At 38.4% G+C, this 27,227-nt stretch overlaps 1 protein-coding gene across 5 annotated transcripts in view; it reads left to right on the plus strand.

Annotated features, from left to right (window-relative positions):
* The first annotated feature begins 505 nt into the window (after nucleotides 1–505).
* nrxn3b (neurexin 3b) overlaps nucleotides 506–27,227 on the plus strand; it is a 135,960-nt gene continuing 109,238 nt past the window's right edge. For all 5 annotated transcript variants that reach the window (XM_085938242.1, XM_085938244.1, XM_085938243.1 and 2 more), the window contains exons 1-3: nucleotides 506–1,216; nucleotides 6,572–6,589; nucleotides 6,813–6,839. In XM_085938242.1, the coding sequence (XP_085794368.1) occupies nucleotides 520–1,216; nucleotides 6,572–6,589; nucleotides 6,813–6,839 (742 nt within the window). In that variant the 5' untranslated portion in view covers nucleotides 506–519. The remainder of the gene's footprint in view (nucleotides 1,217–6,571; nucleotides 6,590–6,812; nucleotides 6,840–27,227) is intronic.

Consider the following 27,227-nt stretch of genomic DNA (forward strand, 5'->3'; position numbering starts at 1 on the left):
ATATGTATTTATTTATGTTATTAAAATATATATATATATATATATATATATATTGCATTCTTGAATTGAATCAATTTGTTGTGCAGTTCTCTGATGATTTTTTTTTCTTCTCGCTCTCTCTCTTTTCATTGTGTTCCAGTTTCCTTAAAGGCCTGGCCTGACTCACACTCCACATCAGATCATGGGGCATGGACAAACAATGAAAGTTATGTGCTTCAATCCAGGAAGTCGCCGCAAAGAAAATACCCAAGATGCACCTTTGAATCATTGATCCACATAACACTTGACGTGGCGATCAGATATTTTTTATCTTCCAGTTGACTTGAAGTATAGATTGCATTTATAATCAATATCTGATCAGAGATAAAAAAAAAAACAATACTGACATTTTATTTTAAAGCAATGAGGATTATACAATATATCATTTTAGAAAGCTGCCCTAAGCAAATATTTGTGTCACTTTAAGAGGGCCTGAATCAAGTTCAAATCACTTCCAGGTGCTTTCTGTTACTCCCTACAATGAATCCAAACAGTCACCCAGGGAAAGTTCTCCTGATGCTAAGTTCTGTGCTGGCCCTGAGTGTGGGATTAGAGTTTACTGGCTCTGAAGGCCAGTGGGCTCGATACCTACGTTGGGATGCTAGTTCTAGAAGCGACCTGACCTTCCAATTCAAGACTTCCCAATCAGAAGGCCTCATGCTTTACTTTGACGACGGCGGATATTGCGACTTCTTACTCCTCACTCTATCCGAAGGCAGGATGCATCTTCGCTTCAGCATCGACTGCGCCGAAACCACCATTACGTCCGACAAAATGGTCAACGACAGTCGCTGGCACTTTGCCGCCATCAACAGGCACAATTTGCGAACCGGCTTGTCCGTGGACGGCCAGACTAAGACGGCGGAGGTGCGGCCTCAGCGGCAGTTCATGAAGATCATAAGTGACCTATTCCTCGGTGGACTTCCAGGAGATATACGCACATCTGCCATCACCTTGCCATCCGTCCGTGAGCTAAAACCATTCAAGGGGATCATCACCGACCTTATCTACGGAAGTAAACTTCCCGCACTCATCAACAGTCAGAAAGTACGTTTAGAGATGTTAGGCCTTTGCACGGAGAACCCTTGCGAGAATGGAGGAATCTGCTCACTGGCAGATGGAGAAACTTACTGTGACTGCTCCAGGACTGGATTTGTTGGACCATACTGCACTGAAGGTAAGATGGCTGCCACTTTTTTTTTTCTTTTTTTTTTTGCTGTCCAATGAAAAAGCATTTCAAATCCATTGTGGTTTTGATTAAAGGTCAAAAGATGAGGTTTGTGTCAATGTCCCGATATTTGTCGGTTGTTCGTGTACTCACTATATTCACTTTTCTGTGTTCATTCAATTCTTATTGTTGACTTATAGTCGCATTGAAACTGAGCAGCCTTGACAGAAATGTCTTAGAAAGCTTTTTTTTTTTTGGTTTCCATGACGATAAAACAATTTCCAGTTCTGCTTTTTGCGGTCATAATCATTTCTCTTATTTCTGTTGCCATAGTGGCACCAGCAAAAAAAAGCAAAATATGTTTCCAAAATCAATGTTTTGTGAAGCAATATTTTCTTTTGTGGTATGTGGAGGTATCACAATTGAGGCTGGAATTTAATTTTCTACCTTTTATGTTTTTCATTAGACAGCAAACAAAATGAATGTATCTAAAATATTTGGACAATTATGTGCTCTCAGTTCAAAGTTATTGATTGCTTCTGCTACAAAGTTTTACCGCACTTTGTTTACTCATCCAACAGGATCCATACTAATAATGACAAAATGCAGCAATTTGCAGGAGATGGTATAGTTTGTTGCCGATTTAAATTTGGATTGATTGTCCCTAATTCTGGTTTTTATATAATCCTTAGTATGACTTAAATTATAACACTTTCTTATCAAAGTTATCTTTTCTCCGGGAAAGTGACTCAGCTCCTGAAAGGACGTGCAGGGACCCGAAGGTACAAAATGTTTGGATGAATTTCAATTCCTCTTTTTCTGTGCCAAGGTAATCGGTTTAATGTTAGGGTGGCACACATCTTTGATCTACACGATTATATCTATGTTCTTTTTGGCGTATACTGTATTTGTGTTATCCTATGGGAGACGTTTATAAATCACTTTTGGAAATATACACAAGTTTGCTGCTGATTTTGGGAAATTTCTGATGCCAAGAATAGCTTCATTTTTTTTTTTTTAAGAAACCACATGCTGTTACATAAAAAAAAAAATACATCACTATCATTATGATCTAAGACGGGAAGTATTTTTTCTTCATGTGTGGGGATTGTAAATTCCAAAAACATGAACATGTTGAATTACCTCCTCTGCTGACCTGTTCTTGCCAGTCTAAATCAGACTGGCTCGACTCCTGGGGGGATTAAACATCAGGGGAATGCTCACTGAATTCTATTTTAGTGCAATGGAGACACAATGTGCAAATGCACAAATCGAAGGTACTTAAACCATCTATATTTATGAGCAACAATTGAACTGTTTTTGTTTCCAATATGGCCGTTGTTTGGCATTCAAGTTAAACTGTTTGGAACTTAAATTCCAAGAGGTTGCCGATGGCCGTTGTTCAGAACAGCACACGATGTGCTGGTTGTGGAGCAGTCAAGCGGCAAAAGTGGACTTATCCTCATTTTTTTTTTTTTTGCTTCAACCCATTTGCCCATTGCTTTTGCTTAGCAGTCATTGCAAGGGACCGTTTTGAATCTAATAAAGCCCCAAAGATATCCGATGATATCCTTGTATAAAAAAAAAAAAAAAAACAAGAAGCAAAAACATCCCTCGTTTGTTTTTGTCGTTTTCTCACATATCTGGAGTCCAAGTTCCTTCATGAAGAGTGACCCGCTACTCTTCCTTCGCCTGCCATTAACTGATGTGGCTGACTGTTGATTATGCAACAGAGACAGGGAACGGTAATTAGGAGGATAATGACAACAGAGACGACAAATTTGCCAGAGCAACGCTTTCACGAATGCAAGATTGGCGACAAATGACAGAAATCCCTACATCGGGTCCACAAGTGCTCATTCAACCTTTTAACGGAACGATTTAGAAGTTCAAGTCAATGGTTGCAATTAACTAACACACCTGTCTGTTAGCATTCTGTTGATCATAGCCCCCCGCCCATTAATGCGCATCTGTTAAAACTTGTGAATATTTACTCCGCACGTCAAACATACACGCCGTGTGCCGAGACCCTCGAGCTGTTTGTTAAAACCGGCAGATGGTTGACTGAGTGGAGTCAGCTTGGGTCGTGTTTAGCTAGCCTTCGTCCTAATTGTAGCCTGCTAGCCCGCAAGGCTTAGAAAGCTAATACAATGAGTTTATTTCAATCCATAAGAAATGTGAAGATGACAATGAAGGGATTTCGAGGAACAGTATTAGAGACAGAGCATGTCACACATTTCCAAGGTCACGTTCCCAGACACTTTGTTCAAACTTGATGGGCCCGAGGCCGATGACTAAACTACTAAGTTGCATTGCTGAACATCTCGGGTCTGACAGTTCCATATCTTTGAACGGAAAGCCTCAGTCAGACACGTCTTATTCACATTTGCAGAGAGACATATTAATTACTTGCATTGCATCCTTGTGTCTGGATTTAAAATTGATCGCAACAGATTTATTGCACTCACACACCAACACTCCAAGTCAGCAAAGTCAATTGAATTACTGAGACATCCAGGACAACATCATAAGTATAAAATAGACATTAAACTTTGCAAGTATTTTTGCTGTCAAGTGACAACCAATTCATCTTTCTGGGTTAGGCAGCAAATAAGTACAACACTATTTTAAATCGAAGTTAAAGGACCAGAGTGTCCGGACTAATATGCATTTGTATAAATTTGATTAGAATCACATTTCAAACCACCTACGCTTAGAGTTGGGATATATCTGTTCATATTTCATGTTTTTTTTATCTTCAGACATTGCAAACTCAATCTAAATAATATATGTATTTGAAATAAATAAATAAATAAATAAATAAATAAATACATAAATAAATATTTTCTTTTTGCATTATGACCAAGCCCCCCAAAAATTCAGAAGCACCACATTAAGAGTTCTGAGATACTATTGGATATGAAAATGGTTTATATTCCAAAATGATAAGGTTTCATTATTTTTTTTTTGCAATTTCAAGGCAATTATGACTCACATAGAAGCTTTTTCTCTTTCTTTCTTTTCAATTATTTTACCCATGTATTGGCGAATGATGCATGATTCCCGCCTCTTCATAGTCAGCTGGGAAAGGCTCAAACTTACCCACGATCGTAATGAGGACAAATGGTACAGAAAATGGCTGCATGCATGACTCAAAATGACATAATTAAGGCATATTGAAAAGATCATTCTCAACGGCGTGGATAATAATTGCGATATAGGATTCGAGTTCAACCAGTTTTTGTCCATTTCAGCAGATATAACTTTTTTTTTTCTCTTTAATGTGCGGTTGCACCACAAGCAGTTGGCTTTTGAAATACATTTAGTCTTTTATCCCATGTGAATGAAGATACACGAGTGTGACTAACTGTGTCAGGACACCGCGCTTAAATTAGACACCCCTCGCTCCACAACCGCCGATTTTTGGCTGGCAAATCTACCATGTGCTCCATTTAACTGTCATCATTTATCTCAACTACATTACGTCCCTGCTATTAGCTATGGAAATATTAGTACCTTTATGGTAATGAGGTAGATATCAGGCCCCATTTTTTTTTTCCAATTCAATTAACTCGTGGTGATCTAAAGTCCCTTTTAAAACCTCGGGTTATTACAATATAATATTCATAAGGTCAAGGTTATTAAGAGCTACAATGGATTATTTAATGAGTATGTAAAATGAGGGCTAATTTAAAAATCCCATGCGCTACATCTGGAATGAAGACCTGTTTTGCTTTAAAATACACACCGGTTTGATAGACCGCCAGTAATTGATGGCTGGGGCAAGCAAACTGTTAAGCAAGTGCTAAAATGGTGCCTTCAGGCTTAGCTTTAGGGATTAATAAACAGACATGGGGGGGAAAAATGACAGTTACAATAATCTTACTATCAAAAGTAGGTCACGGGGCGGGAAAAAAAAAAAAAAAAGAAAAATGGTGCAGGGACTTGCATGATTCCAGTGCAGAGGGCATTTGTGCCTTGTGCCCAAGCTGAAAATGATGTTTGGATTTGAGTTGTGAAAATAGAGCAGGGATTATGCTCGGGCCACATGTCCTCAACAGTACATTGGCTTGTTCTGGAGCATGTCGCAATAAGAGAAAAGGCTTTATCTGCATCTGGAACTGGTCGTTTGACACGCAAACACAATCCACGCGTTAACATTTTCACACATACATGTAATAAAAAAAAAAGAGAGGGAGGGAGAGAAAGCGATGGCTGCTCGTTGAAGCGTAAAGCATTCATTTGTGCTCGAAAGCCGGAGCGGCGCTGCCGTCCTTCAACCGGCCATCGTCTCTCCCCCCCCCCACTGCCTTCCCAACAGCCACAATTTGTCCTTCCCATTCGTTTGCCAATGTCATCCTTCTTACGTAGGAGGAGAAGTAGCAGCCATTTTGAATTCCCTAGAGGGGACAGGAAAACAAATCTCAACCTGACTTGGACACACATTTATCTTGATGCACTGTCTACCATTCATTCAGTTCTGTTTGGAACTTCTTTATATGTCTTATTGGTGCTGATTAGAGACAGATAAATGGATTGGCTGGCGACCAATCCAGGGTGTAGGCAGTATAAAAAATTGATGCAATTATTCAGTGATGCAACAGAGGCACGATCAAAGTGGAAAGCACTTTTTTACTTCAAAGAAAATCTCAAAATGCTAAAGACATAAAAAGAGCATATATTTATAAAATATTATTTTTATTCAGTGTATTATTATGATTGAGTTAATTTGTTTTTACATTCCCTTATTTATTTTAATATGTTTTGCAACTACATTTTATGACGCTCTGATTTTTTTTTAGAGAAGTCATCAATAAGTGAGTTCCTACTAAAAAAAACAAACAAACATTTGTAACCATTTGACTCATGAGCATTCCCCTGAATATCCTCATTGGGAGTTGAATTTATGTCAAGAAGAGGGTGAGCATTGAGGGTCTAAATGGAGGCATAAAATATTTTGAGATCCAAAACAACTCTCGACATCATAAATCCTCGTGTGGATTTATGTTTTACCTAAGTGTGAGGCACCCTGTGTGACGTGGGTGCCGAATATTATCTTATTCAAACAATATTCGATTGCTTATGAGTTCTTTGTCAAATGTCTAATGTCAATCTGGCTCCCTTAGTAGATGGGACAGATTAATTTTTTTCTCTCTCCGCAGCAGATTTCAACTGAAGTAATAATTTTGATCGTGCATGTCAAGGGGCAGCTCTTTGCTCTTTACATGAACTCTTGAGTGATGGGGTCATTTTTTTTTAGCTTTTGCATGCTAGATTCACATGCAAAATAAACGTGTTGAAGTGTGTTGCTAATTCCAAACTTCTTTCCTTTCTTCTTTTTTTTATCTTTTGGGAAACCCACAGCAGTCCATAGAACACCAGGTGAGTCTAAAGACAAACTCAAAATGTCTTCATGATTTACCTCTGTCACTTCTGCAATAGTTTCTGGATTTATATTAATGCAACAAAAGCTTTCAAATGCACTATGGGAAGCTTTTATTTTGGTAGTCATGGTTTGCTATCCTGCAAAGCATGCGTAATGACAATACATGTTGTATTGGTGTGCACATCTTGATTCTCTTTCTGTCTGATGTTTCTATTTAAGGCCTCGCACACCTGAAGGCAGAGCAAGGTACTCTTCACTTTCTTTGTACATCTCACTTAGATGTTTGTCCTCTCCACCTGACTTGGTTTTGGGGCAGAATTTTACACTGTGTGCTTCACTACCTGTCTGTATGCATTTGTTGCAATGTTCTCGGTGGGTGGGTGGGGAGGAGGGGCATCGGGGTATGTCAGCATGGTGTGATCTCATCTCACCTTAGTCTTACCCAGTTACCATGCACCACTCTGTAGCACACATGCAAGTGACTAAAATGTTCTTTGCTGTGAGACACTTTAGAAAATGTAGTCATATATTTTAGCTACTTTCAAACTACATCAGGGGTGTCAAACCTTTTTTCTTTTTTTTTTTGCAGGCCGCTTTGTAGTCATAGTGTCCGTTTGGTGGGCCATTAAAATTGTCAACCCAAATGAATGCATGAAGGTCTTGTATGACAATTTGACCTTGTGGGTCACATAAAATGATGTGGGGGGCCATATCTGGCCCCCGGGCCTTGAATTTGACATCTGTGAACTAAATTGATGCCAAATTAATTTCATTAGCTGGTTTTTATCTTCTTTTAAATTGTAATTTTACTTTACTAAAGGTGCACTATTGTTTGGAATTATTATGCTAATTGCTTTATTTTCTTCCATCAGTCGTGCATGTTATTTAATTGCTGATTGTAGCCCAGCCACAAAATGGCAATTTAAGTATCGGTGGCTGGTATCGGCAGCAAGGACCTTTAACACTGAAACGATGCAGATATCAATCATAGTGGCACTCATTAAAGTCTTGGATTAAGTTTTTGGTTTGTCTGTGGACTGCGCTTCTCATGACCATTTGCATGATTGTGCATGAAAGTTTAAACGGACGTTGTTGAAGCTTACTCTAAACTAACTACAACTTATTGCAACTTTCTTGCTGCCTTGCTCCGGTGTTCTACCCGGGATGACCTTGTGCTTTCCTTACTCTCTCCGGACCCCTTCTCTCTACAATCTATAGGTAGAAACAAAGGTACTGAAGCTTCTTTTTCTACTGCGCTTCAAGTGTGTTTGCTTTAGTGGCTCCTCTGCCAGTGGTCAATCATTTGTGTTCATTAAACTTGTTCATGTCCTTGTCTGTGCCATATGTACGAGACTGAGACTAGATGTTCCCTGTAATGAGTTGAATGTGTCGAGTGTTGCGTGATAGATGAGTGATTGAGCGACGACGGAAAGAAATACGATGTTAGCCACGCATGCTCATGAGGGAAGACCTTAATTATTGCTGTTTAACAGAAAATGATGAGCGTCTGCTCTAATATGGATCACCCACTCTCCTTGGAAGCAGTGAATATTAATGAGCGTGAGAAGATGCATTTGTGTGTACCTGAATGTTAATCTATCGGAGCAGCTAATTGGATGTGGCAGCTCTTTTTCCAGATGATAAGAAGTTGATTGGTAAATTAAACCTGACATTTGGCTGCATTTGTGTATTGCAATGATGCAGTCCTCATTTGTGACTTCATGAGTACCATGTTGGAGAATTGAATGGACCCTTAACTCCTATTTCTTTTTTTTTTTTTTTTTTTGCTGTGTCCGTCAAGCTTTTCCGTGCATGCCATACCGTGTCGTGTGGGTGACATGGTCACGCTAACCTAGCACAGTCAGGTGTGCGGCAGCTGGATGTCCACGCTCAGCTACTGCTGATGAGCGTCACATTGAATTATCAGGACAAGTTTTTGCCGTTATGGAAAATAACAGTCAAGACACAATGTTGCGTGTGTACATATCGCAACCTAAAAATATAACAAAAAAAAAGACAAAACGTATATAAGACAAATTTTATTTATTTATTTATTTATTTATTTATTTATTTATTAATTTTAATTTTAATTTTAATTTTAATTTTAATTTTAATTTTAATTTTAATTTATTCGAGAAAAGGTACATAAAACTGATTAGATTGTATCTTATTTATTATCTTGACTGTAATGCCTTTGTTAACTAGTGGCACAACTAGAAAAGTTCATATTGGTGTTGTTGTGTAACAGAATGAGGAGCTGTGTTTTCCACGTGGAGTCCACTTTATTCCAATTGTCTAAGGGCATGCAAAACAATTAGATTAGGGATTTTAAATGATCACCACTGCTGTGCAAAACTTGCACGAGGAAAAATAGAACTTTATTGAGTTTTTTGTTCCTTGGGTGACTAGCTTCATGAAATTAGCCAAAGAGGAGAATCAAATTCACCGCAGGGAACTTTTTCGCAGTGTGTAATCACATTAAAACAAGGTAGTATTTGTAGAAATTGAGGATAACAAACACTAATAAGATCTATGGACTGATCAATTTTATCCGAGTGGCAGAAAGAGAGAAAGAGAGCTGCCATTGTGGCGTCGTCTTGCAATGAAGTTCTTTTAGAGAGTAATGAGAAGCTGTCTGGGAGGAAAGCAAGCATTTAATCTTAATGCAACAAAGCTTTGGACTAAGAATGTCTTGTTTGTTGTCAAAGTCACAAAGTCCAGGTGAAAGAAAGACAATGGAAAGTTTACAAAGATTTTTGACCGCTTCATCTTCATCTCTCGCCTGCCTTTGTATGTTAGTTGGAAAAATGTCCCCTCCATTTGAATTACCCATTAAGATTCATCAGCCTCAGGTGGAATTGATTCCGTTTGGCATGTGTTGCTTGCACTTTTTGGTAAACAGGCTATTAATCGCCAGAAGCTAAACTTGAAATTGAGTTGAACTCCTCATTACTCGATCAAAAACCAACTCGGAATTGTCGAGGTGAAATCGGAAGTTGGCTGAAAATTGAGGGCTATTGGTCAAATTGATTTCAGCTAAAGCCAGCTGCTCCTCGAGAGGTCAGCAAACATAGAAATGAAAAAACTCTCTTTGGACTTGTGGCTTTTCTTCTCGTTTCTAAACAAATACACAACTACTGACTAAAGCTCTTGACATTGTTACAAACACAAAACTAAATTATTGTGAACTTTTCCCTGTGAGGTTAAAGTTTCCAATACATCATGTCCGACTTTTGGTGAATTCGTTTTATGTTCAAACTGAAAGCCAAGCTATATGGATTTTCTCATATTTGCTCCTTCCGGTGCATTCTGCCCTTCCGACATTTATCCTCTTTACCGCCATTTCTTTGACTATTGTCTTCATTCACATTCTTGTCCCTTCCTATCATTCCCCTTGGGCATTAAATTCAGACAACCCTGTAAGCTACAATGCACAATTCGTCGATTCGCCAGTTTCCATTGGGTTGCCCTCGCAGCGCTCCTTCAGTCCATCTTTCTTTTTTTTTTTTTTCTCGTCACTCCCTCCCCCCCACAGCGCTCTGCTTGCTACTGACCTCCGGGATCAACCGAGCAAGACTGATTCTCGCTTTTTCACGGATCATATAGTGCGTCAGCGGTTACGCAATAGCGTGAAAGCCCGTGCGAGGGACAGGGACCACATGAATATGTAACCAACATATTTTCTTCCTTTATTCACTCTAATGCTGGTTCTCACCCGAAGAATATTTCTGTTTATAATCCACTAAATTGTAATTTTTTTTTTTGGACCACCCATATGCTACATCTATATCTTTTAGTTTCCCATGAGTCAGCACATTCTGCACTCATACCACCCAGAAAGAATACATTTAGTTAGAAACTATAAAGCTTCTTCATATTGCCTGAGAGATGCCTGAGACCTGGTGAATAGGAATTATGCAAAGAAGTAGGTTAAGATGTGTCTAGAAGGGCTGCATACAAGTGAGTGAGTCCAGAAAGGCTAAGGAAATGCGTAGGTGGGGGGTGAGGGGGGCTTGTTTGTGTGCAGTGTGTGTTAGGGTGATGTGGAGAATTGATGGCTGCAGCCATCCATAGATGTTCACACCGGGAAGAAAGTAAACAAACACGGCAGCAGATTGGAGCGACAAGTACTTTCCCCTGCTGGAACACAACAGACTCTCATTTCCCTTTTTAACTCTTTGCTTTGTTCATTGTCTCAGTCAACCTTTGTTACATTAACCGAGGAGGCTTTTTTTTTAACTTTCTCGCTCACTGAACGAAGCCACAAATAGACAGCATGTACAGTAATACATGTACATTGCTAGCTAGAATAACAGATGAAATAAAAACTTTCACAGCAGAATGTACTCGAGTACTTTTTTATTCTTGGAAAATATTCTTCTCATGCAAAATTTTGACTGCCAAGACAAAAAAAGCAACACAAAATTATTTCGAAAGTGAATATTTCATTTTGCACAATAAATGTATCCCACTTCTTTTTTTTTTTTTTTTTTTCCATGCATCTACAGCACTAAATGACTTATTCAGTAGTAGTCATATAAGTCAGGGTTGGGCAATTAATGACCCAAAGGGAGCATGTGAGAAACTGGAAGGGTCAAGGGTCACACTATAGTAATCTTAATTGTGCTCAATATGAATTTAATGTCTTTACAGTATATAAAGCAGTGAATTATTTTTGTTTTAATAAGGTGTACTTGATGTGATGTAATGTGAGCATAATTAAGTCAAAATATTCACATTACATACATACAGTGTGCATCATGATTCTATATATTCTTTTAATTTAATATAATGGATCTAATTGTTTTCATTAAAATTTTTGTATTTTTTCACATTTTGAGCACCAACCATTGACTTAAATGGAAGTTATTATTCAGCGAAATCTCCCTTTTTCCCTCTGCCATGCAGAAAATAAGAACGTTGCATTCTCATTCACTTTTTTTTTTTTTTTTTTTTTTAATGCAATTATGTGCAAGGTCAAGAAAGTAAAGTATTTTAATTTGTAAACCATGAAATTACTAGCAAAACCTTAACCACTCTGTTTAGAATGAAAACATGCAGCCAGTGAATGCTTTTCACACAACTGCGCCGACCGACATGTTAGCCACTAATAGCTCCTTAATTAGTGACAAAGATGGTTACGCAACAGCAAGGAAACCGCAGCGTTGCACACTATTTATCAGTGGCCTCGACAAATTGTCTGCTTGAGATGACTAAGGCCCCATATACTTAGCTTCATTAAACTAAAACTCCAACCCTAACTTCTTTTCAGAATGAGAATCAGTCCAAGCACACACTAGCGGGCGAATGTCCTTGCTTTGGCTGAGCTATTATGCAAATGATATGTAAATGAAGTCATCCGATTAGATTCTGCTTAGCGTGCGGTTACAATGAGGGTCGATAATCAAGCGTTGATCTGCTCCCCGAGCTGCACGCCTTGCTGCCTGTGTGGGTGCATTGGTTTGCATTTTAACTGTCCAACTAAGTTTTCTAAGATGGAATACACGCTTGTGTGCAGTTCTAAAAAACATTTCATTTTCTTTTTTTTAATTGAGTTGTATAGGTTATTAGTCACATTAATGGTGGGAACTGTTTTGAAATAATAATATTGAAATAAATAATACTAATAATAATACCGTATTTTCCAGACTATAATGCGCACCTTCAATAAATGGCCTATTTTAAAACGATGTCCTTATATAAGGCGCACCGGACTATAAGGCGCACCTTCAATAAATGGCCCATTTTAAAACGATGTCCTTATATAAGGCGCACCGGACTATAAGGCACGCCATAAATACATCATGTTAGATTTTTAATCCAAATCAAATCATTCTCCATTTTATCTTTTTTATTTCAACTTCAGACACAACAAATTACTTTATAATCACAAAATAATGATCCATCGTCTTTTTGATTCATGATTCACCGGACTATAAGGCGCACTGTCGGCTTTTGAGAAACTTTTAGGGTTTTAGGTGCGCCTTATAGTTCGGAAATTACAGTAATAATGTTACAATTTTCTTTTAATTCGAACAGGGGTGTGCAGACATTTTTGTATGTGGCAGCAGGGTTGCATTTGAAATCAAAGCAGGCGTTATGTTGTGTATAATGGACACTGTAGTTCTCAAAATAAATTTGAGTGCCTGCTATAATGTAAAAAGATCCATGCTGGGAGCTATATTGTATCCTGTCTAGTTAAGCTATCTGATATCCAGCATACACTTGTATGGTGACTCTTTATGGGTGATAAACTAGAGCCACTAAAGACTCATTCTTGTGCATAATCAATATCTCTTTCGGGCATGACGCCTATTATTCAGCCAAGCATCAAGTGGGGCAGTGGGGATGGATGATGAGGCCTAAGGCGTGTACTTGGTTAAAGCTGTGAGTCCAGGGAGATGGATGAGATGAAACAAGTAGCAGTTGCATTCCTTAACCATTACCTGACACGCCCACTTGGTGAGAACATTCCTGACCTTCCATTTGCTCTCATGCACCATATGCTCAGATGTGTTAATGTCTCAGTAGGATCCTCTTCACCTTTGAACATGAATATGACACTTGTGTGTCTGCCCCCATGTGAGAGCCATAATGAATTATAAAACATATTTGCTTTTTAGCGGGATCAGCAGAAGAAATGATGTCACTGGCAAAGTCACATCCTTCATGCATAAGTGCTCCACTTTGTTATAGCTAGCGGCCGGCCAGATCTGCATCGGATTGCTTTTCCCGTTTTTTTTTTGTTTCGACTTCTCTCTGTCTTCTTTACCCTCACGGCTTTATTATAATTAGCTCATTCGGCATTAAGGCAGTTTTGGAAATATTCACAAGGCAGACTGAGTGTTATAATCATAACACAAATAGACAGGTGCATCTTAAATGTATTTCAATAGTTCAAAAAAATTCAAGATTTTATTTATGATTGGAATTGTCATCATTATTTATTGTATTATAGCAAAAGTTTACTGTCAGGTGTAAACAAGTCCTCATATTTGTTTTCATATTTGTGTCATCTCAAGCAAACACATCCACTGTAGGCGGGTTTAAAAAACAAAAAAAACAACAACAACTAACTGCTCGAAATGACTTTTTACACAGACGGTGACGCTAAGGATCTAGGCTTTTTCCGGATATTTGTTGGAGGCTTTGTATTTGTGTTCCAGCATGTCCCCTATGCTGCAAGGCAACACAGTGAGTGAAGTTAGAGTGTCTTATGGTTAAATGATGGGAACGTTTCAGGCACTCACAGGGCTTTGAAACGCTAAGTAATTGGTTTTCCTGGCAGAATGGGGCCATGGTCATAGCTTAAGGCCAGTGTAGCTGTGGCCTGCCGAAAAACCATTTTTGGGTACGCTCGCTAAACCAGAAACAAAATAGACAATTATTTAGCATACAATTTTCAACTGAATACGATATTTAGAGGTTCACTGATTGTTGATTGACATTTTCTATGCATATAAATACATGTACCAATGTTAATTCAAAATCTAATATCTTTCAAGCGTGATATCCAAAAGTACTTCCCAGCTTGCTGTCACTCCTCGTTTGCCTCCACTCTCTGCCATCTTTTAATGCACTTTATCAAATATATGTACCAGGTATATGTACCTTGATGTTTGATCAGAACAGCATGTGTGCAGTATGTAACTGTACTTGTGTTTGATATGTAGCTGGAGTGAGACTGGCTGGTTGCTGCAAAGGCTTGACAGCCCCAGGCACAAGAAAAAGCATCCTACTGTATATATAGTGGCCTACATGCCACTAACTCTTCAGGGAGGATATTTCCAGGAATGATGGAGTTGTTAGAGGAATGCGTCAGTGACAGGGGAATAGCAACATTAGCTTCATTTTAAATGCAATCATCTTTATTGTTTTTATTTTTTTATTTTTCAGCATAATAAATTCCACCCATTTATGTTGGTTCATATTTAATCTTCTCGGAGGATAAAGACATATGAAAATAAGTTAAAAAAGAAGCTTGAAAAAGCTTCGCCTTCCTTTAAACCAGGGGCGTCAAAATACACAACAAACTGATGAATAGTTTTGAAATCAGAGACTAGTAAAATCTGTTTAAATATAAAAAAAATGAATGCAAATAAACATTTCAAGCAAATTTTCCATTTTTTGTTATAAATGAAGATAATTTGTAATTTTAGCATTTACACATGAAGTCAATGCACAATTTGTCTTCGCAGGCCACATAAAATGATTTGGCGGGCCGTATCTGGCCCCCGACCCACGGGTTTGACATCCATGCTTTAAACATTGGAGTTATTAGGAAACGTTCGTCATGAGAACAGTCTCAGTAAGAATCTTGTACGAAACAATAAATCCAACAGGGTGACATTTATACACTCATGTTTGTTAGTTTTTTAAAAACAGGTTCAGTATCTTTTTACGGGACATTACTGTGTAAAAATGTGCCTTTTAAAATCTTACTTTCAAGTGCTTGTTCAATAACTAAAGGTTATTTTCACATTATCTGGTACTTTTGAAGTTGCTACACTTAATCATTTGATCCAAAGCTTTGCAAGTGAGACATCAAGTGAGTCATTAGTCTCCAGCGTTTGCTATAAATACATACTCTTGTCAAGCTACATTGGTTTGAAGTGGTCATCTGAATTTGCATAAACAATAAGCCGCTGCTTTCATATATTTATTTGACAGTCAGCAACCAGGCACATTTATATTTCTTACATGCTTTAATTTTTTTCATCTAGTTTGCAAAGGGATGAAATCCTGGTTTTAGAGTATCCATTGAAGAATGTATAAACCAAGTGTTGCTCGCCTCTGAATGGAGTAAAAATCTTTGTTTTCAGTGGCTAGCATAAGTGAGAAAATGGCAAGGACGCTTGTCTGAAGTTAAAAAGAAAAAAAAAACTTGACTGAAGTTGTCTTTTTAAAGCTTGGACAAGAGGAGCAGCTCAAACTCAAAACATAGAAAATGGGTAGTTCTCAGAAAATATGGTCCAAGTATGATAGCCCCTCAAAAAAACGTGTTTGAAGCAAGATAATAAAAATATATATTCCGTAAAACAAACATGTTGGTAACAACTGTAACTATAAAATCTCTCTTGCATTCCCGAAGCGAAACACATTATTTTTTGGGGAGATATTTATAACACCAAACATAAACAATTTGATAACTGAACAATTAATTTTCTAATTGGAAGGAATATCAATTCATATTTTGGATGTTTTGAAGTAGTCATGACAGGTGCACTAAAACAAAATGAAATATTTCAAAATTAAACCGACATAAAATATTTGAAGGATAAGAAAATGAATCGCAAATAGAATTCATACACTTCTGTAGTGCATAACAGCCAACAGTGTGATTTGTTGCCTTTTGTTGCAAATAATTGATCTACATATGCTGTAAAGTTCATAGCATTCATGAATCTTTAATATCATTCAGCTCATTCCCATAGCACCAATTCTAATTCATTTTACTCCAGGTTATGGCATACACGCAAGTTGTAGATTTGACTGAATTTATTAAAGTGTTTGCAGTTGAATCCACAATTGAACACAGTCCAATATTGCACTTTATACATTTCTCGCAACAATGCAGCCCCTCTTTTACAATAAAATATGAACTCTCTAAAAAGCCTCATCCATATATATTTTTTTATCTTTCCTGTGGTCTCAGCTCGAGTCCTTCTCGGCCTTGCCCGGTGTTGTCCGTTTGTAATTGAGTCATTTTCTCCTCTGGCTCGCAGCTGTATCAAGGTGACCTCGCCGCTATTGTTTGGGCTTCTGTGTTTTTGTCTCGCTGGCTCGCCGGTGTAATCACTGCATTTCACACAATGAAATGGGTCACATGTGGCGGTGGGACATCATTCCTTACCCGCCATACATTGTTTCACAGTTGGAAATGTCAGCACATAGACAAGAGTGTAATGGATATTCCGTACGAATCCTCCTCCTTATGTTTCTCTTTCTTGGACGGATTCTCTGTGTGATTGGGAGCTATTAATACTCAGTTGGTGTATCTTCGCTTCCTCCTCCTCCTCCAACTCAACTTGACACAAAAAAACCTCAGTTTATTTAAAGAGCCAATCTTTATGTCTATCGATCGGAGCATCTGTGCTGTGTAAAATTTCAGTACTGGATTAAAATATTTTAGACTAAATGAACAGTCACATAGCACAATAAAAAGTTATGATACACTTGCAAGAAATATGCCAAGCTAAAATAATTGTATTAATATCCGCAATGATGTTTGTGAACAGTAAAATAGCTCAGAGAATTTAGTCGTACTCTCGATACATTGTGTTTGACACCTCCCAGTCAATCCTTTGTCTCCAGTGTCAGTTCAGTCTTTCTAATATGATGTCTTAAAACTTAACGATGACATATTATTGAAGAAGTGGAAGTCTTTATCCCGGGAGATCCACATCAGAGTGAGTCACGCTCATACGGGATCTAACAAAGACTTTAGATCAAGCTGTGAAGATTGACATGCACTTAAAAAATGAGATGGAAATCAGATGTATGACACAAACCCGGCTGTCATTCATTGCTATGTTGTTGTTTTTTTAATACAGGAAATTCGATTTTTAGAGTGACACTGTTTTGATAAAATGCATATACTGCACATCATACGCATTTTTAAATCTTTTTTCCTCTTACAGAACAGTTTCTCAAACTGTATTCTCATCCCCTACCGGTTAATAAAATTCAATTACTCCTTTGAGATCTCTGTGCTTTCACTCGAAAGCAATGCGAAACGGATTCAAATGCTCCCTAAGTGTTACATAGTGGGAGAATACGGCTCTTGTTTAATGCTTTGCTTGTGTGATTAATTGGTCAGTAGGCGTTCCAGACGGCACACTGGCTCTGATAAGAAATAAAAATATTCAGCTATCAAATACACACTGCTAAAAAACAATGTAGTTCAAGTCTCAACTCAACCTCATTTATAGAGCACTTAAAAAAAATGCAGCTGTAACAGAGTGCTGTAGTTCATGACAACATAAAATGAAAATTGATTTACAATTATAAATTAATAAATATTATTTTCTAATTAAAACTAGATAAATAGTTATCTATAAATTTATTAGTCCAGCACCCCGTCGTCTGTGTCTTGGACCAAAATGTCATTTTTTTGGGGGGTCTCGTCTATTGCATGGATGGAATTTTCTGTCTTTTACCATTTTCGTAGCGGGCACAGTTAAAAATGGGTGTTTGCGCCGTTGTGGGCGGGAACACAGTTGGCTTAAATCTGGCCAATTGAAGCTTCACATTCGACACAATTGACTTATTGGCTGTAATGTGCTTACATTATCAGTAATGGGACCTCATTTTTGTTTTTGTGGACTTGTTGATGCACGGTTAGGATAACCTATAGATCAGGGGTGTCAAACTCATTTTTATATTTATTATATAATTGATATTTTTTGTATTTGCTATTTTTATAAGTGAAGACAATTTGTAATTTTAGCATTGACACATGAAATCAATGCACAATTAGTCTTCGCGGGCCACCCAAAAAATATTTGGTGGGCCGTATCATCTATGCTATGGATCTTCATTGCTTAAACAGCATGGGCCAGATGATGAGAAGATTCCTGATTGCAGGTCCCTCCAGAGAGCGAGAGAGTTGTGTGAACAGCAGACGGGTGCAAGTGATCCGCCAGCTGAGTGTTTGGGACCCTCATGTGCCGAGTGCTGCTGTCAGAGCTGTGTTTTACATGCATTAAGGATGAGAGGCACTTGTCTGGCTCTCACTCGTTCTGCTCACTTCATCGTCCTCATCCCTACTCCCTCTTCTTTGGTCTTGTGACTGATTTGGCTCATTAAGATCAGGAGAAAGAGAATTAATTACTGTCATTAAGTGAGCCGTGCTGCTCCTTCTCTCCCAGGCGCTCCAGTGGCAGGGCAGTGGAGTGTGAACAGCTGGAAGGGCGATGAGGATCGAATGTACGAGACAGAAGGAAGAGATGCAGAAAACGAGTTTGGCGTGAGGAAAGGATTGCTGGAGAAGAAGGGAAAGGGCCCTAAAAGAATCGAGTGCACTATCCCACATGGATAAAGTGAATAAAATGGAGACTGAAGAGAAAAGTCAGATTGTAAAATGGAGGCCGGATGCCAAAGGGAGAAACAAAAACGATGCAGGGCAGTCATAGATAGGAGGGACTTGAGCTGGGGTTTTGTTTTTTGGCTGGACTGCATGCTAATGTGCCTGAGCGTATTGTTCAGCTCAGGGATCTGGAAAAATATTATAATCCAGGTCAGGGGGAGGAGAGAGAGATGGAGGCAGTGTATAAAAGAGGAAGAGGTCAGAGACATTAAGAGACAAGAATGCAAGAAGGAGCAAGAAGAAGAACATTATCACCCTGTATAATGACCGCCATGGTTTTAGTTTCCACTCCTCCATTCCTCTGTATACATTACAATACATATATGGGTGATAAATGTGTTTGCTGGAAATGTCACTTGCAAAAGAATACTGATCCCCCCCCCCCCCAAGTCCCCTGCTGGAGCCCACACTATTGTGTGTGTGTGTATGTGTGTTCGTGTGCTTTTTTGACTCTCGAGGAAGATGCTTGAATCCAGAGGCTCTGGGGCAGAGTCACTTGAGAACATCCCCTGCAATTCAATTGACCCGCTTTACTGATGGTGCCTCACTCCATTGCTTCAAATGGCATTTCATTTTGCTTCCATCATTTGTCTTTACTTTCACAGACACGGGAATTTATTTATTTATTTTATTTTGATGCTTTTTCTGCATGTCTGTATATATGTATGTATATATACATATTTTATAATATAAAATATTATATATATATATATATATATAAAATATACACACACTACAGTCAGTTTCAAGCAACACTTTCTTCAAACATTGACTCGGCACTGAATTGCAAATGTCAAGATTCCTCCCCTTCAATGCCCACACTTTCCCCCCCACTCTTCTTTCAAAAAGAAAAAAAAAATTGGCTTTCATAACTCATAAGCACACAGTACACACCGCGGTTGGCCTCAACCAGATCAGATGTAAAATGAAAACGAGACAGATGTGCAAAACCTGAGAAGCAACAGGAGAAAACAAGTGAGAGGAAAACTTTGTAGAGAAAAGAAAAATGATTCCAGGAAGTTCGAAAGGAGATCTGAGATGCTCATTTTAACGTTCCTACAACATAAAATGGTGCTCTGAAGTATATGTGAATGCAAAAAATACATTTCTACGCACTGCCGTTTGAGCTCAACAGCTGTTTCAATGTCATTGAGCTGTGATTGGTTGATAATTGAGCTCCGAGCTCGTATATGTAAAATAATAAAATGATCAAATTACAAAAATAATAATCATCATCATCACAATAGTTATAATAACAACTTCTTAGTTGGCACGCTTAATCTGCCAGGCCTCATTACGAATCTTCATCAAAGTCTTTTATTGCTTGCACGTCAGCGTTGTTAAAAAGCAAAAGATTAATCACGGAAGAGCCTATTAGGTCTCTCCAAGATTGTATAAATCGTCTTTGGCACGTGTAGATCACATGGGTAATGAACTCAGTGGAAGAGTCAATAGGAAACCAATGGAGCATGGCGACCGAATAAAAATGAGTGTGATAAGAATTACAAATTGAGATGACAGTTTTTTTTTTTTATTCTTCTGTCATTTACTTCATACAGAAAATAAGCTTGCTTGCGACTAGAATTATGTTTTCCTACTTTCATGTTTGCTCATATTTACCAGAATGCTCTAAAATGTGACACTTAGGAAGAGCCTAGACGAAAAAGAAAAATCATTATTGTTGCCGTGGGGGTTGATATTAAATGAAATTTCAAATCGCAATAGTATTCACATTAACATTATTGATCAATTTTGTACCCAGATATAATTGTCTGGTGTTGCTTCAAGCAATCGATGTTGCGAAAACTGAGATATTCTGACAAGCGCGGAGTGTATTGGGACTTCCCATAGCACATAATTTAATATATTGAGTTGTGAACGCTAAAACCTTTTCGAAAAAGCCAATCTTTGTTGACTGAATTAAAAATGTAAATCCAGCAATGTAAGTTTTTCGACAAACTCCAACATTTTATTTGTTCATCAATTCACAACATTAAAATGATATGATGTAGTCACAGCATCCCATAATCCCTAACCAATCTTAAACTTCCTTTTGGAGCTCCTTTCTCCGCTTCAGTGTCTCCAAATCCTGATATTCATTACGACTTCCAATTCCAAAAACTGTCTTTGAAGAATTTTCCCATGTCTTCTCCTGTCAAATGCGAGGCAAGGAAAAGAAAAAATAATGCAATCTGTTTTGAGCATCTATAATGTTTACTGTCATGGTTGACATGCAAGAAAATGCAAATTGCTTCCCCCGTGTGTATTGTTTTATATATTTACAGGAACAGGAAACAAATTACGACAAATTTTACTAGGCCTTGAATCTGTGAAGAACAAAAACCTTTATCTTTTGCCATCTCCCTCATCGCCACCAGCAGGCAAACTAAGCGAGCTTCCACTTGTCTCCCCTGCAGCAAAAAAAAAACCAAAAAAAAAACCGCTCTTAGCTTCTGTGAAGAAGGAATCTTTTGTCGATGCTATTGAAGTACTAAATGCATTCATCTCTCTTTTGTGAGCAGGGGAGGACAAATACAAACAAATGAACAAACACAGCAGACTGTGTTCAACTATTAAGTGAAGAAATGATGGCAGACTTCCATTAGAGCAGCACACACAGTAAATACTCTTCCTTCCCTCTTGTCTATTAATGAACGACATGAATTATAGAAAGATAGTGACGGTTTGTTGCTTTCAGTACATTACCCACCTGCTTTTCTTCCATGAGCATTAACTAGCTCTAATCTACTCAGATTTATCAGAAGCAAAGTCCGTGTCATTAAAGCAAAAAAAAAAAAAAAAAAAAAAATCATATTTGCCTCAAGGAATAGTGACTCAAATCATGCGGAATGAGTCACACTCACAAAAGCCAAAATGGCATTTTCACAGAAACCCGTTGACATATTAATTGCGGCACGCACTGAAGCACTTCACGTGTCCTTTGGTCTGCTTTAATGTTTTCTCCGTAGTGTTGTTTTTAATACATTCTGTGTTTTTAATTTGTTTTGTTTGTATATATTTAAAAAAGGAATCAGTGACTCAGCTTGCACAAAAGAAAGAAAGAAAAAAAAAGCATCCATCTTTACCCCCATGTTGTCAATGTGTTTATCTTTCAAGGGCAGCTGGTAGGTTGGGCAGTGGGATGGAACAAGTGACTTTGTGATTGCCCAGTTCAGCTACACTGTCCTCTCTTTGGCACGCCTTCAAAGAGATGATTAGACCTTGCCTCTGATACAGACACATTGGCTACCAGAAAGTCTCAATCTATAACCTACTATTTTGTCCACAGCAGCTAAAGCAGTACTATTCAAATTCTTCTTTTTGAAGCAACCTAAAATTTCCAGACAATTATGTCACCACAGAGTGTACCTGTGATGAGCAAGTGGAGAAATTTGATATTTTCGACTGTAGATAATGGGAAATGGAATTTAACATGACTACAGTTCTTCTGAGCAGCGTTGTCGCTGTCCATGGTGCTGAAACGATTTGTAATTGGATTGCTATTTTCTCTGCAGTGCTGAACTGCATTTTTTTTTATGTTGAAATTACGGAACATTGATTGCTTAATATTGTAGATGAAAGCACACATTTTTTAATACTATTTTATCATTTCTAGGTTGACATAAAATATTTATTTGGAATTTGACTGCCTTAATTTTGATGAGCCATATAGTAGTTAAAGGTTTTACCAGGGGGTTTCAATTGGTTTTGTCCAAGGGACCACCATTATAAACAAGAAGCAACTCGGGGATCACTGCTTTGGTGGAATATTATTATTTTTTGCACCGAAGGAGGATATTAATTTGCATCTGTATGTCTATTTTTGGAATCTCAGCTACATTTGACGTAATTTGGATGGGTAAATAATTCACAAAATTAGCTGGAAATTGAATCAAGTTTAAATAATAAATCAATTTTACTTTTTTTAAAACTTTCATTTTCAATTTCGCGGACCACCTGCAATACCGTCATGAACCGTTCGAGGGCCGCAGACCACTGGTTGAAGATTCCTGGTCTTAGGAAAGTTCCAAAATACAGGTCCTGTGAAAAAGATCTTTTGAGCTGGAGGCTTGAATTCCTCAATCATTTGAGTTCACTCCATTTCCCGAGACTTGCTCAAGGACACTTCGACACATCAATTAGAGGCGTTGAGGATTAAAGTTAAAATGCTTTTGATGTGAATATGATGATGAAATGGTTTTCTTGACTTAAATTGTGTCTACTGTTGGGAGAATATGCCACGAGGCAGCCTTCCTCTCCCCCTTTTTTTTTTTCCAGGCTTTTATTTATGTTGTGGTTGCAGGGAAACTAAACTTGGGCGTGACTGTCACTTCCGCCGTGACATGTAATGAGGCAATATAATTCACAAAGCACGTTGCAACCGTAAAGCGGCTTTGAGACTTGACATCCATCAATAGTGCTTATGTTGCTTATATTCCACATAAATAAATCAAGAATAAACTTGACATAATGGCCAGAATCTAGCAATTATTATTCCTATCAGGAATACTTTGCCCTTTCAGGTTCTCCTTTCCAAGTCATCCTGCTGGGTTTAAAAATACAATAAATAGCCAGTGGCTGTGGTGAACTTTATTTACACACTCTCTTCCGTCCATTCCTTCCGAGTCGTGGTTTACTATCTGTAGTATCCGGGACTTAAAATAACCTGGTTGCATAGTGGATTCGAAGCAGTGTGGGTTGACTGATTTTTATGAGCGCCATGATGGGTTGACGTGGCATAATCCTCTTTCGTTGATCTCCCTTCGCCCATCTGTTCTATCGCCATCCCGCCTTTCTCGCCCCTCTTCTTATCATCTCCTGATGGTACAGATAAATGTGTGAAGATGCAACTTTGAGCAAAAAACAAATATGTAGCAATTGTCATGCTGAATCGGGATAGTGGTGAAAGGTCAACAGAGCGGAATTCACTCTGTTGATGTTTTCCCTCCATGCCAAAACATCTTAAAATAGACTTTGTCTCTGTGTGATTGTTGTTTTTTGTTAGAAAGATTTTCACTCGGTTTTACACAGGAATGACATTGTTTCGTTTTCTCCGGATAATCCTATCTTACTTCTGAACACTAGCGTGAAGCAGTCAGAATAATCAATGCAGAAGGAACACTGTAATTTCTCTGACAAGCCAAACATGAGCTTTCTTGCCAACATTTCTACACCTGAAATGTTGCTTCTTCTGAATACATATGAAATGTAACTTGGAGATACAACATTTGCAAAAATAAAAAGTCAATCTGCAGATTTAAGCTATGCACCAAACTTGCGCTAGTCACGACCCGAAAGAAAAAAAAAAGCCTTTAATGATGAAGGCATAATGAAAAAGTGATTTCCCATGCCAACTTGACTGACTCATCTGATATTTTGTGTGGAAAGACGTGAACAGTCTGCGATCTGTTTACATCAGCGTGCTGCTTAACTGTGCGGAGGCGGCTTTGATTCGGTTTCGGTAATTTTGCAAATTGATTCTTGAGAGAGGGAGGGTTGCGATGCTGTGGGAGTGGTCACAATCGACTTTAATCATGGCCAATAAAAAAGGCTCCTCTAGCAACGTGCTAGGCTAGAATCTTAACACAGCAGAAATTAAAAATAAACACAATTTTTATATATTTTTTTACACATTCCTCCATGTTGATTGATATTCTTCGATATGACGACGCACGTTAACTGGATTTGACTTGACGCGCTATGTACGTGTTAGCAAAAGCCTCTGATGGAACTTTTGCATCACAATGTTCACACACTATATCATCACCGGCACACCTTTGATGTTTCCTCAGGCAATTTAGTCTCATCTGTCTCCCCCCCCTAATCTTTTTCCTTTCCTCTTGCTTTTATCTTTCCTCTGTCTTCATCTCTCTTTCTTTTAGTCTCCCTTCTAATCATTTTCACAATGCACTCCCCCTCTTCCCCCCCCCCCCCTGCTCTCCTTGCTATAGCAGTGGGTGTACTAAGAAGGGATTAGGCGTGATTGAAGTGCTGACGTGAGGCTTCTTCTGCCGAGGCCTCTTATCCTCTGCCGTCCCCTTGAGAGACTTCTCATTGCTGGGGCTTCACCAGCAGTTTTGGACTTGGTTCCTCCAACGACTCCCCATGGAAATAGCCTCTCTTCATGCCTCTATGCTTTATCCCCAATAGCTTTTGTGTGGCTAGACCCTGATGCAGCTAGCCAGTATGCAGTCCAGCTTTTTTTTTTTTTCCCCTTCTTCTTCTTTCTACTATTTTATATCAAAGCCTGAGACTTCAGCGACTTCCCTAGGTGACACTTAACAAAAGGGCGTCTCAGGCTATTCCAACTTGGCTTCCTGATTTAGCATGGAGCACATCATTCAAATATAATGAGCTTAATCGGACCACTTAGTTCGTCCTCAAAGGTGTTCAATTGCAACAGCAGAGTTTTAAGGGGTTGGAGTTCACCGTCATTGTCACGCTGTGATCTCGCTCGCAAGGTCACGACGATTTCTTTTTATAACGCGCACGCCTACAACACGGCATAGTGGTAGATATGCATACAAATGAAGAAGCCGAGTAGATGTGGGTTGTGCCAGTCGCTTTGCACGGCCTAATTCTTAATTACATTCGTCTCCCATCCACTGCAGAGCTGACGGGGATTAACACATAAATGAGTGAAGAATGTGCGCTGTGGCGTGCACGTGGCATATTGTACGCTTTATTCAAGCCTCCTTCACCTGACTTCTGCAATTGAGTTAGTCTTTGAAGTCAAGTAGTAAAAAAAAAAAAAAAATGGGGAGCAGGAGAAAAAAAACCAAAAAACGATTATATGCAGAATGTAGCGATGGCCTCAGGGGCTAAGACTGAGAATATTCATGACACTGCTTGTTTCAAAGTTTGTTGATTTTAGCCGCTATTTGATTTTTCCTCTTTGCTTTTCTTTCCCTGCTTGTGTTTCTGCACTGCATGTTTGCTCAAGAGAAGCAGTTACTTAGAGTTGAATAACATTTACATCTTCTGTAAACACCTTGGAGGAAATTTGCATAATTTTAACATTTCTGCAAATCTTACTTATTGCTCATCATTAATCATAATTCTGGATGCCTACATGTTAGCATTTTATTTTTACGCAATTGAACAGAAGTCTTACAAAGAAGACCGTCTTTCAAATAGGTAAAACATTTAATCAAACCGATTCCAGTACGAGAACTAAGTTCTTAAGTATTCACCAATACCAAGAACCGATACATTACTTTCAATACCACCCAAAAATGACAGATATTTTTATTTAAATTTTTTAGACCTTTATATCCCAATGTATCAATTTCCTTAGAATTACATAAAATTAAAGGAATTTTTCTATTCTAAGTAGCATGAGTTTCAATATCGTCCAATAACGCTGTTACGGCACTGATACCCGGTATCGGTACATTTGTAGTAGGAAACAAAAATCCTCCTCTATTTCACATTCTGGAACATTTTGGGGGATTGAGCAGTGAAGTGGGTGGTCAGTAACAGAGGATAATGGCAATGTATTTTCTCTGAAATGGAAAAACAGGCCCTTTCTTTGCCATTATCGAGGCCAACAGGAGCCAATGGCTCCTATTACACATTAATGGCCCATAAATTGGAACAGAAAGTTCTACAAAAGATTTTTTTTTTTTTTTTTTTTTTAAACTCACATCGGCTTAGAAGAGTATACACGCACCCAAAGTCAACATAGCCGTTTGTTTATGAGGTCGTCCTTTGTGACTCATCGCTATATGTATTTTAGCTTCCCGTGGCGACGTGTTAAGTGCAAAAATATCAACGTCTGGAGTTTTACTTAATGAACAAAGTGCGATCGATCACTTGGGGAGGTCATCTTTAGTGTGGTTTGTGAGAACGCGTATTTGTGGTGATTGCGTGGTTTACTCACCAGCGGTAAGTCAAAAGCACAGATTTCAAAATTGGCCTTTCACTGCACTACTTATTTTTTTTTTTAGACTCTGTATAATGTCTTTTTGTTTGGCTATTTCTTCCCAACCTTTCTGTGTTTAATTTTACATGGGCTGCTCTCCTCCATGTAAATGATCTCTTGGTTGTTTCGCTGCCAGGCACATGATGGAATCTGGCGTGTAGTTTTTCAATCAGCATTCGCCCACCACTCATGCCCTTGTGGCAAACAATAAATAAGGCAGTAATAAATATTATATCCGATGGGATAGGATAACCTAGCAATTTTTTTTTTTAGTAATCATTTATCATTACATTTTTAGCCCATTTTATTGCCTAATAGCAAGAGGTGTTCAAGAATATGTAAGACTTAATTACGAGACTTATTGCTCAGAAGAAGTGAAGTTGCAGTTCCCCGACTTGTCATCTTATTTCAGGCCTGAGATTATATTGTCTCTTTTCATTTTGTTTTCCTACTAGTCTCACTCCTCCACACAATCACCATTTCAGTCTGCTGGTGTATCCCTTCATCTCCAGGGTGTCATTGAAGAGACCCATTTGGCTCTCCAGACTAATAACCATTGCAGAGATTGAGAGGGGATAATGTTATTGACTTCCAAACAAGATGCACACTGAGTGTGTGTGTG

This window comes from Syngnathus leptorhynchus, chromosome 18, assembly GCF_054491065.1.
Source record: "Syngnathus leptorhynchus isolate UIUO chromosome 18, UIUO_Slep, whole genome shotgun sequence".
NCBI lineage: Eukaryota > Metazoa > Chordata > Actinopteri > Syngnathiformes > Syngnathidae > Syngnathus > Syngnathus leptorhynchus.